The sequence below is a fragment of the Trachurus trachurus genome, assembly GCF_905171665.1.
Source record: "Trachurus trachurus genome assembly, chromosome: 5".
NCBI lineage: Eukaryota > Metazoa > Chordata > Actinopteri > Carangiformes > Carangidae > Trachurus > Trachurus trachurus.
The window spans coordinates 31,846,273-31,865,176 of record NC_139896.1 but is presented as its reverse complement, the minus strand read 5'-3'; the positions used below and the strand labels follow the sequence as shown (position 1 = coordinate 31,865,176).

At 41.9% G+C, this 18,904-nt stretch overlaps 2 protein-coding genes across 2 annotated transcripts in view; both read right to left on the bottom strand.

Moving 5' to 3' along the window:
* Positions 1 to 1,137, bottom strand: part of LOC310986533 (protein phosphatase 1 regulatory subunit 1A-like) — a gene marked incomplete at both ends in the record, with an annotated part of 42,860 nt that extends 41,723 nt beyond the window's left edge. Inside the window, one exon of the mRNA XM_083972471.1 lies at positions 1,057 to 1,137. Coding sequence (XP_083828597.1) covers positions 1,057 to 1,137 — 81 coding nt within the window. The remainder of the gene's footprint in view (positions 1 to 1,056) is intronic.
* A 12,918-nt stretch (positions 1,138 to 14,055) lies between these two features.
* On the bottom strand, positions 14,056 to 16,151 carry npffl (neuropeptide FF-amide peptide precursor like; the record flags this gene model as incomplete). Its single annotated transcript, XM_083971632.1, has 3 exons — positions 14,056 to 14,176; positions 14,999 to 15,114; positions 16,002 to 16,151. The coding sequence occupies 3 exons, from the start codon at positions 16,149 to 16,151 to the stop codon at positions 14,056 to 14,058; spliced, it is 387 nt and encodes a 128-aa protein (XP_083827758.1).
* Positions 16,152 to 18,904: the final 2,753 nt, after the last annotated feature.

Here is an 18,904-nt window from a genome sequence, read left to right as displayed (position 1 = left end):
ACCTGCACATTCACCACGCTATGAGATAATAACAGAACGTTACCAGACAGAGTTGTTTTAGAGGTAAATTCATGCAAAACTGCTGATGTGCGTTGCCTTCAGGGACAGTTTTTCAGCAAGCAGTCTCTGCATTTGCCTCGAAAACAACTACGTCTCGTAACGTTCTGTTATTATCTCATAGCATGGTGAATGTGCAGGTCACAACTTGTCCACGAGAGCGTTTTGGAGTAGTTGGATTGTGTATTTGATGAGTTTGATGAGGGAAACCAAGAAATCCCATTAGCTCTGAGCAGCTCGCGGCTCTGCTCCACCGCTCTAAAAATAGCTTGCACCAAATATTAAAGGTAACAAAACTACTCCTAAAACTATAGGGATTATGACAATGGGCCAGTTTGCCAACATGTTGAACTATCCCTTAGCTATGTCGAGCAAGCTATTGATATATTTGAGCCTGAATTGAAAAAAACATCACATTGGATGATAGCAGATTGATAGGATCCAAGTTTTTTCTTGTTACTGTATGCCACACTAAGTTTTATCAGTAGGGTATGTCACGGCTGTGCAGTACATGCAGTCAATTACTTAAACAAAAACAACCTCAGACCCCCCTGAGACACGTCTATATACACTGCAACATCCCTGCTCAACACAGCTGAAGCCCTGTGTGCCTCTAACAACTACTGCTGCTCTGTGGCTGCAGGTGGAAAAATCAATCTTAAATTCATCATGTTCACTTTAGAGCTGCATTTAAAAGCCACAGCTTGCTAAAGCAGGTGCAGGGGGGTAATACGACACTGGTAATGATGCGATTTTTTTAAAGCAGCAATTTATTATCATTATCGGGCTATTGTTAAGCTTTTTTATTCCAGAGTTTGTCAGATTTAATGACTGGAAAAAATATGTCCAACTTCTTCATAGTTACAAGTATAAAGTGTGATTTCCTCTATATATTTAGCTGAACATCAGAAGAAGTCACCGATGGATGAATGAAGAATTTGTTACAAGCCTGAAAGTGCCATTATCATCATCATCATCTTTCACCCCTCTTCTCCTTACCTGCTCAGCTGCCTCCGGGTCCAGGTGGGTGTCCAGCAGGGGGACGGTGAACTGGATCTTCCTGGGGCTTCCAGTTTCCATGGTGGCACTGTCTGTCACAGAGGAGGTCTGGACGAAGAGGAGGAGGAGGAGGAGGAGGAGAAGGAGGGGATGATCCGAAGAAGGAGAATCCGAAGAGAAGAAGTGTGAAGAGCTGAGTTAATGTCCCTGAAACAAAAATATAAGTAGGATCCAGCTGCTAAATGAGCAGATTGTTTTATGCTATACCTCTCTGACTATTTCCTGCTCTCTGCCTAAATCTTTTGACACACTTTTCCCAGATAACCCTGTTTTTTGGCACTCTATTTCTATTTAACCCTGTTTTTTTTTCTGCCTGCACCTGCTGGTCTCTATTGTGGCTTCACTCTCCTTCTTCTCTGTCTCTCCCGGCTCATAGCGCGGAGGCAAGGGCATTCTGGGCTAGGAACACCTCTCCTTTGCTCTCATTCGCTGAGCCTGACTCCCTTTCACACAAAGTCCCACCCACTCTTCACATTTCTTTCCGTCTGTATTGGATGTCTGAGAGCAGGGCTGTTCTGCAGCATTGCCTGCACAGATGGGAGAGAGAGGATAACAAAGACATGTTCTCTCTCTCTCTCTCTCTCTTGGATGGGTAGGAAAGATGCATCATCTGGCTTCTGCTTGAAGAGAAAGTATTTTTAATATCACCGTCCTACACATGCTTCAATATAAAAAGAGTCTCATGGATGAGTCATATACAGAGTAACTCTCTCTCACGCCTAAGTTATATCTATATATTCTGACAAAATTCAATACAATGGCACAAATAATCTCTCTACATATGTTAGGATATATTTTGATGAATTAACACTCCCACAACCAGCTCTCTACTATGTCTCTCTCTCCATGAAACAAAAATTAGAGACAAAAACTTCGCCTGAAACTTAAGACAGAGTTGTGAAATGCTAATCTTGGTTTTGTTCGTATCTGACACAGTTTGTTCTTACTACCGCCTGGCCAGCACAATCTTTATTGATCGTCTCTAGGTTGAGTGTCCCCTACACACACACACACACACACACACACACATCTACTGGGACCTGATACCTGACACCAGCCAAGACCTATTCAGTGGGTGTTTTGTGCCAGATTAGCAATAGCCTACTTTTTTTCTTTTTTGAGGGGGTCAGTGGTGGTGATGGGGTGGGGGTTGTTCAGGCAGCATTCTCATAAATATTACAGTTCCTTGGACATACAGTACATATCACTACCAGTAACTTTATCAATTCACTGATAATATTATGACAGCAGATTTAATGTGGATGGTGAATTAAAAAAGAAAGAAAAAAAAAAGATTCATCTTTTTTTTTTGTCTGTCCTTCAACAGCAGGATTTGCCCAATAAAAACTAATTTTGCTGACTGAGTGATGTAATGTTGGTGTTTCCCTATTGGCCATTGCTATTTCAAAATGTAACGGTGCAAAATGTTTGTTTACATCATCAGGAGACATTTGCAGTTGGTGATGTCATCTTAGCGCCTTCATCAATACATTTACCAGATCCCATGACTTAAAGCAGAAGTAAGTGATATATTTGTGTTAATATAAGTCTTAAATAGTTATATCTTCCGACAGCAATCACTTACATAGAGTGTTTGGACTGAAACACGGGTCTGTCAGTCACTCTGCTCTGCTCTGAGTCGAGGAGAAAACATTTATCGTATCCTACAGTTTTTATCCAATGAGGAGAGAGAACGGCATGCAGGACTGTGTGTGCAGCCAAGGGACGCCGTGAATGTGGCGACGTCGGGACCAGGACTGTTATGGTGCGTTCAAGGAAACTCGTAACTCCGACCTATGAAGTCGTACCAGTTCGATCTGGTACGACTTCACGGGTCAGAAGTTACGAGTGGCCGTTATAGTGACTTTCACGGGTAAAACAGGTCGGAAAAACACGAGTGGGTTGCCTGAAACGCTACAAAGTCGTAAGTTGTGACTTGAAGCTGTAATTTACGATTTCAAAAGCCTGCCTGGAACGCAGCATTAGCGAAAACGACCGGACCACTTACTTCTGCTTTAAGTGAGAAATCTAAATCATGTTTTTGGACAAAACTTAACTACTTTCGACAGACACAAATCACATATCTCGAGTAGGTTCCACTTCAGACTGATAGTACTAGACCTCAGGATGACACTCTGAAAAAATCAGGTCAATCTGATGTGTAATTTCAGAATAAAAGCCTTTTGAACTTCCTTTTGAATTTCACAGTATTCATTTACCAGATCCCATCACTTTAGTGAGAAATCTACTGTAAATCATGTTTTTGAACAAAACTTAACTACTTTCGACAAACACAAATCACATAGACATGAATGAGACAATAACTTTCACTCAGAGATAATTTCACCAATATATACCCTAAGCACATCGGTTGTTTTTATCATGTGTGCATGGTGATTTTGTCAAACAACGGACAGCTGAGATAAGATAGCCTATATGTAACTGTCAGCCAACAGAGACTAAAAGCTAAAAGAAAAGGTATTTGGCTGTACTGAAATACTTCATACGTGAACATCTCTTGTAGGAGACAGTCGAACAGAAACTGGCCGATGGCAAAATGCAAATTCTGTATGATGCACTGACTTCATGAATATGGTAAGTAGCGTCAACTTTTCCATCAGGCTTTAGCAATTCTCTGTTGAAATAAGCTGTTTGTCAATGTGTCTTCAATTTCACACACTGGGACCGTACACAGTCCAGCGACAGATTGGGTTTTGCCCCCGTCTTGTTTGTTCCACGCATCCTTTGTCAATTGTCAAAAGCTGAGATCTACTATATTCAACCACCACACCCTCTTCATTCAAAGATTTAGGTGAGATATGTTCTATCAGCTATCAGAGATGAGGGATTGGGCTACACAGCCTGGTTAACTCACTTCTTGGTGACTCTACACCGCCAGATTTTAAGAAAGGGACAGGAAATAGGAAAGAGTAATGTAGAGGGTGGATGCAGTAAGTGTCCCCAACACAGACTTGAACCCGGGACGAATCGACCATAAGCCACACACCCCCTGACCAGCCACAGACCTACATTTGCAGCTTTTACAGTAAACTGACAAGCAGTCTTTATTTTGCCTAGACCTCAACATTTAATAGCCCCCGCATGGGTTGGAAAGATTTAGAGGAAGCTGAATCAAGACACAGTAAAGCATCTAACCTCAGGAAACCCTCCTCTAAATAAATGAAAACAGCATCAGAATCCTTTTTTACCCCCGTGATTGTGTTGCCCTGCTAGAGCTGCACACAAATCCTCCACACAAAACACACATTTTCTTTTTCTTGTAGCAGAGAATGAAAGACTGGAGTGATGACAAAAAGCAGCCACTGTCAGCTTTTCCTAAATGATGTCTTTTGTCATCAAAGCAGAGAAGTGTCTTAATAAGAGGCAACACGCTCTGTGTAATTGTGTTTGAGTGTGTAATTGTGTGTGTGTGTGTGTGTGTGTGTGTGTGTGTGTGTGTGTGTGTGTGTGTGTGTGTGTGTGTGTGTGTGTGTGTGTGTGTGTGTGTGTGTGTGTGTTTGAGAGGGAGCCAGAGCTGACATCAGCTGCCTGCATATTCTCCTACAGTAAATGCAAAGAAAGCACTTGCCAAACTGTGCATTCATTTTATCTCTAAAGACCAGCACAGTGTCTGTGTCTCTGACTGAGGGAGCTTCAAACAGAAAAACCCACAGCTATGCACATAGTCTGCTGGTAAAAAAAAAAAAAAAAAGTCCTGTTGATGACTAATTAAATGGTAGAGTCTTATTATTTTATGTTTTGACAGGTCCATGCCGATGGTTTTGATTATTATCTGACATGACGTAGTGAGATTTTTGGATAGGATTGCACAAACTGTGATCTGTCTTTTTCTGCATCATTATGTTGTATTATGTTATGCAAGTCATAAAGAGAAAACAATAAAAAGCCACAACTACTGGGAATAATCAAAGCAATCCACCCACATACGCACTGCTTCAGTCCCATCTGCCTTCATCTGTTCAGCCAATTATCTCTCACAATAGATGGGTGTGTTGAATACATGTCCTCCAACCTAAATGGTCATAAAGGTTTTTTCTCCTGACCCCCTGACACAATTCAGCTCTTGGATTAGAGGGTGTTTGTCGTCATGGATACAATATAATATACATTATGGGTAAGATGAGCGGTCAGGATCAGTTTCTCCAGTGTTTTCAGTCATCGCTGTAAACCATAATAAAAAAAAAAGCAAGAGTTTTGTTGTTTTGTTAACTCACCCATTGCAGGTCCATCAGTTGTGTCAAACTGTGGCTCCTTTTGAAATCCACTGACCTCCTGCAAAATCAATTGAATGGAAAAGAGCACACATCTGATTATCTATTGATACTAATGAGCCTGCAAATAGACTTTCTTATTGAACCAATATGTGTAGCTATTCTTTTTTTTTTTGTATTTCTGTTGTCTTTCTATTTTCTTCATGTGTTTGGTAGGCTATTAGTGCCACCATACAAAAACTAGCATGGTCTTTTGGAGCTTGTAAGTTTTGCTAAGAGCAGCTGCTGTAAACTTACTGGTGCTGTTGAGAGTTTCAGACATCCTTACATTGACAGGGATGGTTGTAGAGTCTGAAGTGTAACGAGCTAAAGGAATGAGGTTGTGTTGTTAAAGCTAATGCTAACGTTACTACGTAGGCCTAACAGTAACGTGCTGCCAAGGCAAACTTGGTGAGTAGCACCTGCCCAGGTAAAGCTTCAATAACTCACCGTCTGTTTGTAGCAGCAGGGTACCGTGTCTGAAAGCGAGTTGAACCAGAGAAGAACTTTGGTTTCACTTCCAGCTGTTGTTCCACCTGAGACAATGCAGCATGAGCACTTTTACAGTCTATGCATGAGCAACATAGAAATAACCACTGAAGAAGAAGAAAACAAGAAGAGGAAAATAGTGATGTGCAGATCGATACTGAAATATCGATACTTCCGATACCAGGTCTGTGTGCTCTAGAATCCATACTCAAATGAAATATCAATACTTTTGATACTTCAGTCATTTGTGGTTATGCATATCATTAACAGGAACACAGTGGAAAGTAACTAAACTATTCAGATCTTTTCTAAATGACACGCGTTTGGTAGGAACTACTTTTTCCTCCACCTGGGTAAGTCGTTAAAGCAGAAGTGAGTGATATATTTGTGTTAAAGCAGAAGTGAGTGATATATTTGTGTTAATATAAGTCTTAAATAGTTATATCTTCCGACAGCAATCACTTACATAGAGTGTTTGGACTGAAACACGGGTCTCTCAGTCACTCTGCTCTGCTCTGAGCCGAAGAGAAAACATGTATCGTATCCTACAGTTTTTATCCAATGAGGAGAGAGAACGGCATGCAGGGCTGTGTGTGCAGCCAAGGAACGCCGTGAATGTGGTGACGTAGCGACGAGGACTGTTATGGTGCGTTCAAGGAAACTCGTATTTTTCCGACCGTGAAGTGGTACCAGTTCGATCTGGTAGGAGTTCACCGGTCGGAAGTTACCAGTGGCCGTTATAGTGACTTTCACCGGTAAAACAGGTTGGAAAAACACGAGTGGGTTGCCTGGAACGCTACAAAGTCGTAAGTTGTGACTTGAAGCTGTAATTTACGATTTCAAAAGCCTGCCTGGAACGCAACATTAGCGAAAACGACCGGATCACTCACTTCTGCTTTAATATAAGTCTTAAATAGTTATATCTTCCGACAGCAATCACTTACATAGAGTGTTTGGTCTGAATCACGGGTCTGTCAGTCACTCTGCTCTGCTCTGAGTCGAGGAGAAAACATTTATCGTATCCTACAGTTTTTATCCAATGAGGAGAGAGAACGGCATGCAGGGCTGTGTGTGCAGCCAAGGAACGCCGTGAATGTGGCGACGTAGGGACGAGGACTGTTATGGTGCGTTCAAGGAAACTCGTTTTTTTCCGACCTGTGACGTCGTACCAGTTCGATCTGGTACATAGACTGTACAAAAAGACGTACTGGTACGATTTCACGGGTCAGAAGTTACGAGTGGCCGTTATAGTGACTTTCACCGGTAAAACAGGTCGGAAAAACACGAGTGGGTTGCCTGGAACGCTACAAAGTCGTAAGTTGTGACTTGAAGCTGTAATTTATGATTTCAAAAGCCTGCCTGGAACGCAGCATTAGCGAAAACGACCGGATCACTCACTTCTGCTTTAATATAATACATCCATGGGGTAAGTGCTTAACGTGTAAGTTGCTCACAAAGTCATCTGTGTAGAGTCAATGGCGGAGCGGAAAGGAGTCATGTGTGGAGCTACATGTATTTCAGTGCCACAAACAGTGAAGACGAAGTCTGTAATATCTGCGGGAAAATTATAAATAATATTATAAATGAATGAATTACAAAAATTATGTTTATCATTGTCTTATTTAATTTATGGTTTTATTATTTTACTTATGTTCTTTTTTTAGTGTTTGAAACACTATTTTCGGCTATCTTGTAAACGAGGCCACTACCTCAATATAGTTCAGAGTTTAAAATAAATACGTTACTCTGAAGTCTTGCATCCTTCGTACAAATACAGTACTTTTTAAAATTGTATTAGATTTACCAGGCACATTAGGTGCATTTGCACAAAGTATCGGTATCGGATCGGTATCGGATCGATATCGCCGATACCAGCCTGAATTTTACTCAGTAGGCCTATCGGATCAGAAAGGAAATTTGTGGTATCGAACATCACTAGTAACTACACTGATTTATCTCAGGATGTTAAGTCTGTAAGTTTGAGACTAAGCAACACAAATGGCGTTCTTTTTTTTTCTTTTTTTTTTTAATCATGATTTTGAGCTAGAAAGGCAAGCTAGTACAAGCTATGAGTTTGTCATGAATCAGTCTGTAGGGCCTAAATAAAGACCCCTCAAGAACCGCTGTATTTCTGTCGGCGTAGCGGGAGCGCACGAGCTGAAAAGCGTAGTTTAGCCTATACATCGCTGTGACTGTGAGACTAACGCGCAAACAGATTTCGCGGCCATGATGTCTAATCTTTTTTGTTTTGTTTTGTCTGTCAAATGTAATTTTTATGTCTTTGTAGACTTAATTGATATAAAAGACTCACTCGCCAGTCACATAGGCTATTGGACCGCAGTCCTTTTTATCGCTTAAAAAATGAGTAGGAAAGATATATTGCAGTTTTACACCTGCCAAAAATTGATTGCAGCTCCTGATGTTGTACAGAGAGGGGATTTCTGCCTCAAAACAACTTCATTCACCAGAGTTATATTTAGAAGATCAGGAGCAAGAATAAATTTTTGGCAGGTGTAAAACTCCAAATTATGTATTGCATTGGCTCTTTACTAATTTTTCAAGTGGCAAAAAAGTAGCCTATTGATAGCTTTCACTGACGTCACTTCCCAGGGACCTGGCGGTCAAAAAGCAACATTCCAAAGTGGCCCCGCAATGGACTTTCTATGGACAAACAACCGAGTATGACTTAAATCATCTGTCAGCGGCCGAGAAAGAAAGATATAAAAACAACTTTGAAGTTTTGGGCACTTGTGACCCATATTCAACACCAGCTGCTGTATACGAGCTGTTTAAAATGACCAGTTCCCTGCCGAAGCTCCAGTTGGGCGATGTTTATTACCTGGTGGAGAATCCATCATCCTCCACCGCTTGCAACCAATACCTCCGGTGTTATGGCTCAACTGGTTTCTGATTAAAAGCCCCATTTTGTAGTTTTTTTTTATCTTAAAATAATGTTTCTGAACTCATTGAAGTGGTAGAAATGTACCTGTAACTTCCCTGTGCGGGAACATCGTCCTGGTACCGCAGCTCCGCTGAGCTCCACAGCTGAGCTCCAGCCCACTGAGCCCAGGCTCCCTGCTCCTCTCACCCACAAACCAGAGCCCTTAGCTGGGCTGCACGGTGACCAGCTGCCCCCCCTTTACCCCCCCGGAGCTTTGCTACGCACCGCTACCGACGGCAACGATGACGGCGGTCCGATAGCAGCAGGACCGGCGGCGGCGGCGGCGATGGTAACCCGGCGGGACCGCCCGCCACCGGACACCGGCAACAGGACCGCCCGCGGCGGCAGCGACACGGTAACGAGGGTCGGGACCGACCGCGGCGCGGCGAGGACGATGACCGGTGTTGTTTAGCGTATTTTCAGAGTGTTTTCCATTAGTTCGTAACTTTAACATGACAGGCTTTGTCATACTGTGCAGTGTTGTGCAGAGTGAGAGAAGTGTGGCGCTGACTGTCTGTAGATTGGCGTTCCATACGGACCGTGACGTCACATGAAAGCTATCAATTGATAGCTTTCATGTGACGTCACGGCCCGTATGGAACGCCCCCCTGGCGGTCAAAACAATCCACTTCCCCGCTGTCCGCGGATTAGGACAAGGCAGAAAAACACACACTGCTCCCTGCTGCTTCAAAAATACCGGTGTTATGGCCCAACTGGTGTCTGATTTAACTGGTTACCGAACCGAACAACAGCTGTGCTGCACTTCCGTCCGCAGATTTGTCACAAATTCACAAATAAAGCCGCAGTTCACATGTTACTGCAGCCAATATGCGTCTGTGAGTGAACCTGTTCCGCCAATCTACAGACATCAGCCACACTACTCTCACTAGTCTGCACAACACTGCACACTATGACAAAGCCTGTCATGTTAAAGTTACGAACTAATGGAAAACACTCTGAAAATACGCTAAACAACACCGGTCATCGTCCTCGCCGCGCCGCGGTCGGTCCCGACCCTCGTTACCGTGTCGCTGCCGCCGCGGGCGGTACTGTTGCCGGTGTCCGGTGGCGGCGGTCCCGCCGGGTTACCATCGCCGCCGCCGCCGCCGGTCCTGCTGCTATCGGACCGCCGTCATCGTTGCCGTCGGTAGCGGTGCGTAGCAAAGCTCCGGGGGGAAGGAGGGGGGCAGCTGGTCACCGTGCAGCCCAGCTAAGGGCTCTGGTTTGTGGGTGAGAGGAGCAGGGAGCCTGGGCTCAGTGGGCTGGAGCTCAGCTGTGGAGCTCAGCGGAGCTGCGGTACCAGGACGGTGTTCCCACACAGGAAAGTTACAGGTACATTTCTACCACTTCAATGAGTTCAGAAACATTATTTTAAGATAAAAAAAAAACTACAAAATGGGGCTTTTAATCAGAAACCAGTTGAGCCATAACACCGGAGGTATTGGTTGCAAGCGGTGGAGGATGATGACTCTCCACCAGGTAATACATCGCCCAACTGGAGCTTCGGCAGGGAACTGGTCATTTTAAACAGCTCGTATACAGCAGCTGGTGTTGAATATGGGTCACAAGTGCCCAAAACTTCAAAGTTGTTTTTATATCTTTCTTTCTCGGCCGCTGACAGATGATTTAAGTCATTACTCGGTTGTTTGTCCATAGAAAGTCCATTGCGGGGCCACTTTGGAATGTTGCTTTTTGACCGCCAGGTCCCTGGGACGTGACGTCAGTGAAAGCTTGGTTAAGGAAAATCTTCTCTGGTGAATGACAAAGTCATTTTGGGGCTGAAAAACCCTTTCACTGCAACGCAGGAGCTGAACCAATTTTGCATTGCCCTTTAGCCTACTTATTTTTCAAGGGAAGTAGGCTATTGGTTAAGGTTAAATCTTCAATAACTCTGGTTATTGACATAAAGTCCTTTTAAGGCAGAAACCCTAAATCTAGCCTATGAATCACACCATCCTGTAGTGCTCCCTCTATTTTAAAGGCTGTCAATAATTTTATGGAAAAATAGCATGGTGAGGGTCTTACAGCACAGGAAAGACAGGTTGCCTAATCAGGAGAAAGGGAAGGCTACAAATTTATGAAAAAAAAAAGCTCTTACTGTCATGAAAAAGTATGTTTCAGACTGGTCCTGAATCTGATGTTTAGTAAACTCCTGTGGGGTGGTGGAGTTGGGATTTGTCTGTACATCTCTGCTCAGTGCTGAAGCCTGCAAAATGTACAAATAGCTCCTTTTAGACTGAGGTGAAATAAAAAAAAAAACAGGGGAGTAACCTATATTGACCCAATAGTTTCAACATAATCACATGCTGAGTGCACAATGAAGAATCTGTGCTTTCTTTCGTGCACTTTATGAGATGACACAATCCCCTACTTTGTGCATTCAATCATGCAGAGGAGCAACCCTCTGCAGTCTGCCCTTGACATTGCTATTGCATTTTTTTAAAAACCATATCATTCACTCACTGTAGCCATTAAAGCCTGTTGTGTGTGACAAATTGTGCTGCGTCATGTCCATGGCCGGTAACGTCTGAGACCTCCCTCTCCACTTTTGACATGGCTGCCTTCCAAGAAGATGACCATGAGGGAAAGTGGAGAGAAGGGCGGCTGAGGAACCAACAGCAAGAAGGACAGGTTATTCACCAGAAGGGTAAGTGCAGTATGTAAAGTTAATGTATACAGTATGGTGACAGCAACAATACAGTATCAGCATATCTCTTTCTTCGTCTTATCTCCTCCCGTCTGTCTCTTTTATAATGGCTGCACCCACAGACGTTTTTGCCCGAGCCCCCCTGCAGACTCATGAAATTCAGATGAGTCCGGTCTTTTCTTTAACTTGGCTGTGCAGATCAGAGGCTTCAGCTGCGTGCAGCAGCACCCACACCCACATCATTCTCGTTGTGTGTGTGTTTTTTTGTCTCAACATGCTTTTTGTTAGCTCTGCAGTTTCTGATCAGACATCATTATTGCTTTAGGCCTAATGTACACTTTGAAATCTTGGTGGGGACATCCCTTTTTCAATTGTTTTTAACAGTAATCTTCACAACAACCTGTGAGGATGATGTGGTATTCTTAGTGTGTTGCTTCACATCAGTGAGTTTTCTGGATGATTGCTGCGCAGTTAGATTTGGCCGGGCTTGTATAAAATGTCCTGCAAGACGACAGAGCTTCGTGATGACGGGTTTTTTGTGATGGAGGGTTGGCTCATCTTGATTTTCCCTTGTTTTTCTAGCGCAAACCCTTTTTTGAAACACTTTTGAGGAGAAGTTTGTTTTGCCACACAGGCAATATTCCTCTTTCTTTAAATGTTTGTCACATTTAAATAATACAGCATCTAAATTACTTAAACTGAGAACCTACTGGCTCTTAATATCTTTGTGGTTTTCTATTGATTGAAAATATCTGGAACTTAATGTACATCACCTTTTGTAGTATGATTTTCTGATTTCCTTTGAAATGAGGTTTGCAGTTTTGGGAGCACAGCAACATTTTCTAACTCTCGGCCTGTTCAGTGTTACATTTAAGTGTGTTTCCAGTAAAGACACTGAGTGAGGCTTTACCTGCAAAAGAGCCAGAAAAGAAGGGCGAAATTGGGTGACATTAAACCGAACGGACATGTTGGTTAGCAGTGACTACAGTAAAAACAGCAAGAGGTCACCACCAGGCTCCAATCAACACTAGTTATTCTTCATTTTGTCTTCTTGGCCCAAAGAGGAATTGGAGGTCGGGATAATAAAAGGCTCCTAAGAGGGATTGACGCACTGCCCTTCCCAGTAATTGGCTGCGGAAACCGTGAAAGTGTAGAGTAATTGCATGTTTCTGTGTTTTAATTAGCACTGAAGCTTATTGCATGCTGCTTCCCCAGGTGGCCTGTAAATCCACCGCCACCGCAACCACCACGCAAGAACACCAAACAGCTAGAAGACAGTCGGCCTCTTTACATTAAATAGATGATAGCAGGATAAAAAACATTTCCATCCAGGCTCCATGTAATTTAATCCTCCACACTATTGTGTGTAGAGACACAAGTAAAGGAACATATTTACAGGTGCTATATTTCAACACACAAGATATCAAATTTCAGATGTGCATGTTTGTGTGTCCTTTACTTAATTTGCACTGCTCTGACGTGAGGGAGCTGTCACAAACAAATTTAATGTAGTGGAAAAATGACCGGGGTAATTATGTGCTTGTGTGTGGTCCAGCAGATGTTCCTCCTCACTGCATGCTGGTGCTGTACAAATTGTTTGCAATTAGTGTTAAGATTATAAAACAATTTCCCATCAGAGTGTTTTCATGTTTATATGTGTCCAACAAGTGAAACTGTCCAGCAACCGACTGCAAATGAAGGACAAGACAAAACACTGAGTCAAGATCAGGAAATATTTAGATGCTTACCACCTCAAAAATCTCCTGATATCAAAGATTAATTTGATATTTGAATTTCTGAAAGCAATGACTAAATGATACTGTAGGTTGATTAGTTAGAATATTCTCTGGTTAGAGCTTTCTCAGACTTAACTGTCAAACTGATGATGAAAATAATTATTAGTCACAGCACGTATGTACTGTATTTTAACACATAAGGGGGGGGTCACACACTTTAGTTTTCTTTAACCAACAAATTAAACAATGGAATTAAATGGAAAATAAATCGGAATAACAAGAGATGGACGTGGTGACAGCTGGGGTTCTTAAAAGGAGGATATAATATGTCACATATTTTTATATATTATGGGGGGGGCAGATGGATATTACCCCAATATGGCGGGGGGGCATGTCCCCCCCAAAAAATGCATGGTTACGCCCATGGTTCTGTCCTCTGCGCATTATTCACAATGAGCACACATATGCGTAAATTTAGCTCCAAGTTCAAAGCTCTTTTATTTGACTAGAGAACAAAATAATAACAGAAAATAAAGCAATCAATTTACAGCAAAAAATATGTTTTGGTTCTTATTAATAACATTCAAGTCAGGGCAGATGCAGCCTGCTCAGAAGACTAGATAGACACCAGTTAACATGCTTTTTGGTTTTCAGAAAACGATATAATGAAGTGCCTGTCATCTTTAACTAAATGCCAAATTTCAAGTCAGGCCTATAAGGGCTGGGACGATGTTGAAAAGAGCAGGAGAGTTTTTAATATAATTCATGTTTATGCATTCAAATTTACTCTCTCCACATTCACCCGCCGCTTGGCCCTGAACCAGGACAGTGATGTGTGTGAATCTGCCAGCCAGACTATTTCTTGCCAAATCTCTGGGGCACGGCCATACTCCAGATCTGACCGGGGGCTCCCTCCCAGTTACGGGCATGCATCTGATCCTCTGACTCTACCTGCCCTCTGGAGCCACGTCCGAACCTATAAAGGAGGAGAAACAGGAGCACGAAGTGATGTAAGAGACATTTTTATTTCACAGACCTATAAAAAAAATACTGCATTTGATGAGGGAAAAACTGCACAGTCACAAGCTACAAATACAAAAGATACCTAATATGTTGTTTTGTTAGACATTCAATGTATTTAACTCATCGGATATAATATGACATAGGAAGTAGGTCAAAGGTAAAAGAACATTACAGGCGACAGTTTAAAACATTTAAACCCTCAAGACCAAACTTTCAGGTTAAAAAACAAGATCTAATCTTTGTCACAAGAGAGGCAGATGGCTCCAGAAACTCAAAACTAATAGACATGTCAAGCACACAATGTTCAAAAACCGAGCATATGGTATGCAGTGACATTTTATAATTTAGATATGATGCAAATTAGTGAATCTTCTTTTTTATTATTATTCCATCTGCAAGCACAGCAGCAACAATTAGATGTTGATTAGTCAAACAGAAAAATGTTCTGCAGACTATCTCTTTTGATATTTGATTAGTCATTCATTAGTCACCAAGGCTAAATACCAAAAAGTCTCTAGCTGCAGCTTTTAAATTCCACATTATGCAGCTTTTTCTTCTTTTCCATTACAGCTAACAGATTTTTTTTAAATATATATTTTTGCCTTTTCACCTGTTCTTTGGACAGAGTCGGACAGAAATTTCTTTGAAATGATCACACACAGTACTCAGTACTCTATTGTGCTGGTTCGGTCGTCTTATATTCTGATATCCTGCATGTTTTCTCCACATGTGTGTTGATGTGTGTGATCGATACAGGCTCTGTCATGTCACTGACCTCTGCGGCTGATGGAGGACAGAGTTCCTGGTTTCTCTCTGAGATCCGAGCAGCAGAGCCCTCAGCACTGAGGTCAGCAGGCGATCATCAATGCTGTTATCTGTGTTTTCGCTCTCCTGCAGCACACACACACATACACACACACACAGAAATACAAAGCTTAGTATCAAAAATCTTCCTTTTGCTTTTGAATAGAAAGCCCACAAACACATGTTGGGAACATCAAGCGCAATAACCGATCCGGTTTTGTGTTGCAACACACACCCCAGGGGTTGCATCTCTAGAAACTCTGTCCTGCTGTGACGAGGAACCTTGAAATGTAAATAGAAGTCTACAGATGCAAGAATGTGTCTCATGATCTTTTTGTGCTTTATCAGCGCGCAAAATAAAACCCCAGACATATCTGTCACACAAACAGAAAACCTTACATTGTCACTGATGATGTGATTCCTCGTGCTTTATCAAACCAGCTTTCCTGCTCTGACTGCCTGTTGGTCACAGAATACATCAGTGTATTTCACACACGAGGAGGAATGCTATCAGACATCTAGGTTGGCTGTGTGATTCAGCTTCTCTCACTTTATAAGACAGCTGAGATACCATTTACATACTGTGTGACACAGTATGTAAATGAATGTGTGACTGTGACAGATTCTCCTAAAAAAACGTTGGCATGACTTCAGGTTGTGCACAAGAGATTTTTGACTCTGTCTAAAGTGGCACAGCTGACAGTCCATATTGAAATCCTCCCTACAGACAGTGTTTTTTCATAAAAACACTGTTTTTTTCATTTTCATAAACGTGTCTGAGATACGCCTCAGAATTTGACTTTTATTTTCAGATGCCAATATTATTTTAGTAAATTGACTCACACATGCATAAATGGTGACAGTCTAATATGCATTTTGTGCCCCTGACTACAGACAAGTCAGTGAGCAGAGGTACCACAATACAATACTACATTTTGAGATAGAAGTTTGTGAGTGTTTTTTTTTTCTCTCACCAGCCCCAGCAGGCGGTCAGCCATGTTCTCCTCTGAGCTGCCTGGCAGGACGTCGTTTTTGTCCAGACCACTTTGGATGAGAAGAGCCTGGCTGATGCCAGCCATCGCCACAAGCAGAGCCAGAAGAGTCACCACCGCAGCTGTGTCCATGGTCTCAGTCTGGAGGGTGGTGGGGGGGGGGTCAGATGAAAGCTGATGAAGAATAAGGCAGAAGAAGACGACGAAGATTTTCGGTTTTCCGAGTTCACCTGTTGACTTCAAAGGCTCCTGGTCAGAGTTTTAAAGCGTCCTCCTCGTGTGGTGTCCTGGCTAACGTCAGTGGTGGCAACATCTTGGCCGGGGCTTATATACACCACACGGTCTCTGGCTGGAAAACCCCAGGAGAGCTGGAGAAAGATGCTACTGTACAAAGGGGAACAGGGGACAGGATGCAGGAAGAACCAGCCGCTAATATGAGAGTTAAACAGGTCCATTTAGCAGGATCAGGGCATTAGTGATGACTGAGCACCAGATTGCGTTTATTATGTGGCCCTTAGGGTCATGCAACACAACTCTCCCAGTTATTAAACAGATAAATCCCTGCAAATGGACTCTGAGCCACCAGTCCCTTTTGTCCATTGGTCCATGCTGCAAGTACAGACACACAATATGTATAAACAGTCATTACCCTTTAATCAGGTGTCAATATGAAACAGATTAGCTCACACAACTTCAATGATCTTAGGAAAGAAACTAATGAACCTAAAAAAACAACAACTCTTGAAGCGGTGAAAGACATAAAAATGGCAATAAAACATTTACGAGCTTTTTTTTTAATTATCTTACTGTAGAGCTAATGTTTCTCAACCAGAGGGTATGTGAGGTCATGATTTTGAAAATAGAAGCTGAATTGGCCAGACCATGCTGTAGATTTAATTTTCAAGTAAAGGGTTATTTTGTTTCATGGTGTAATTATTTGAACATCATCAGGACCATGTACAATGCACATGCACTGTCTCAAAAATGACTTGTAAAGGTCAGTAGTGACAGGTCATCAAAGGATTTAGCTTACACAGTAGAAGGAAGCATTTTATGAGTTTTTTGTAATGTATTGTTGAAGAAGAAGCTTCTCCCTATGGAAAATGTGTCTTAGAATAAACCCTTCATTTGTTAAATGTCAGGTTCTTTCATTTTGTTCATTTTAAACAAATACTTTAGGCTTGATTTGTGACATTTTGGCTTCATTATTGCCGTGTGTGTGTGTGTGTGTGTGTGTGTGTGTGTGTGTGCGCGCATCATGATTAGTCACCTGTCCAATACTGGATGAGACGTCAACAGATTTGGCTCACCCAAGAGCCTAATGGGTGACAATCCGTCTTGACAGACAGACACACACACAAACACACTAACTGTCTAACTGTCCCTGCTTAACTACCATGGTAACCAAGATGACATCTGAAGGATTCTGGGGGGAATTAGTTTTCATGACTATAATAAGAACATAAGCTTTTGGATTATGGAAAAATCTAATTCACTTACTCTGACATGATAATACAAGGTAATGTTTGTGTTTAGTCTGTGCTGTTTAAGATGTGTATTTTAAAACAGAATCATGTAATAAAAATGGTTGATAGGTAGGCCTACTGATTTAGATCTGATAACATCACCATATCAGTCTAATACGCAGGTGATGTGGAGCTTCATATTCTTACATTACATTACAGAAACATATTAAAAAAAACAAGTAATGGGCTTCATCATACCTGGAGGTCACCTATGCTCATATCCAATTTCCAATTTTTTTTTTTATATATAATTCTGCTGCAACACTTGTGAAACATCTCATCTGTGGATGGCTGCTGCTGGGATTTAAATGGATCTAAAGGACGAGATGATGTGCGAACACTTTAATCATCGATGTGTTGCCAGCCAGTCAGAACAGGAAATGAGCTAACGATGTAAAACTCAGGTCAACCTGACCCCACAGCTTTATCTGGTGGACCTTATACTGTAGTGCTCTTTATGAGCCACAGCACAGGCTGAGCTCTGTGACTGTGACATTATGAGGATAATGGATGTTTTTACTGCTACAATGATGAGCAATGGCTGATGTCCCCAATACAACCATTTTCTCATGTTAGCTAAACAGACACATTCACAAATGGTATTCCACTGAATCATGTAACTTTTATTTTGTAATATTTAAGATAAACCTTTAAAAATCAATAAAAGTGCTGGTATTATCTTGTAATCATGTTTAAACTTAAAATTTAAGAATGAATGTGCAAAATCAATATGAATCTATATTTTGTATCTCAAGAAGAGTTCTGTTTTTTCAAAATTGTTTCAGAGTTTTGGCGCCATCTAGTGTTCAATGGGTGAACTGCAGCTTTCTCAAACTGTTCATGTGGCTGAAAATCCAATGACAACCACACAGCTTTTGTTGTCCGATGGGTTTATTTTGTTTCCTTTTACCTCATTTATGACGTTAAAACAGTGCAGCCAAACAAAAAATAAATAAAACACCAAGTCATGACACAGACAAAAGAAAGAAAAAAACAATAAAAAAAATGGGGGAACGTCAGAACAGCAACAAGAGCTCCATGCAGCTAATACAAGATTGTCCAGCAATACCTTAAAAACAAGCCGACTCTTCATGCTTTATAGCCACTTCAATGACCCAGATTAGATCCAGAGAAAGTTTGTCTAGTTCCAATGAATTCTGCTCTTCCAGAAATCTCCACTCCATATTGTATCGGAGGGATGTTTGTCTGTCCACACAGGTGTCCCAGCAGATGCCTCAGGGCAACATGATCTAATTTGCAGTAGCCTTGTGTTCCTTGCCAGTAGCTCACAATCTGCCCCTTTCACCATAAGGCACTTGTTTGCAATTAGAAATGTCAGTACTACGATGAAGTACAATC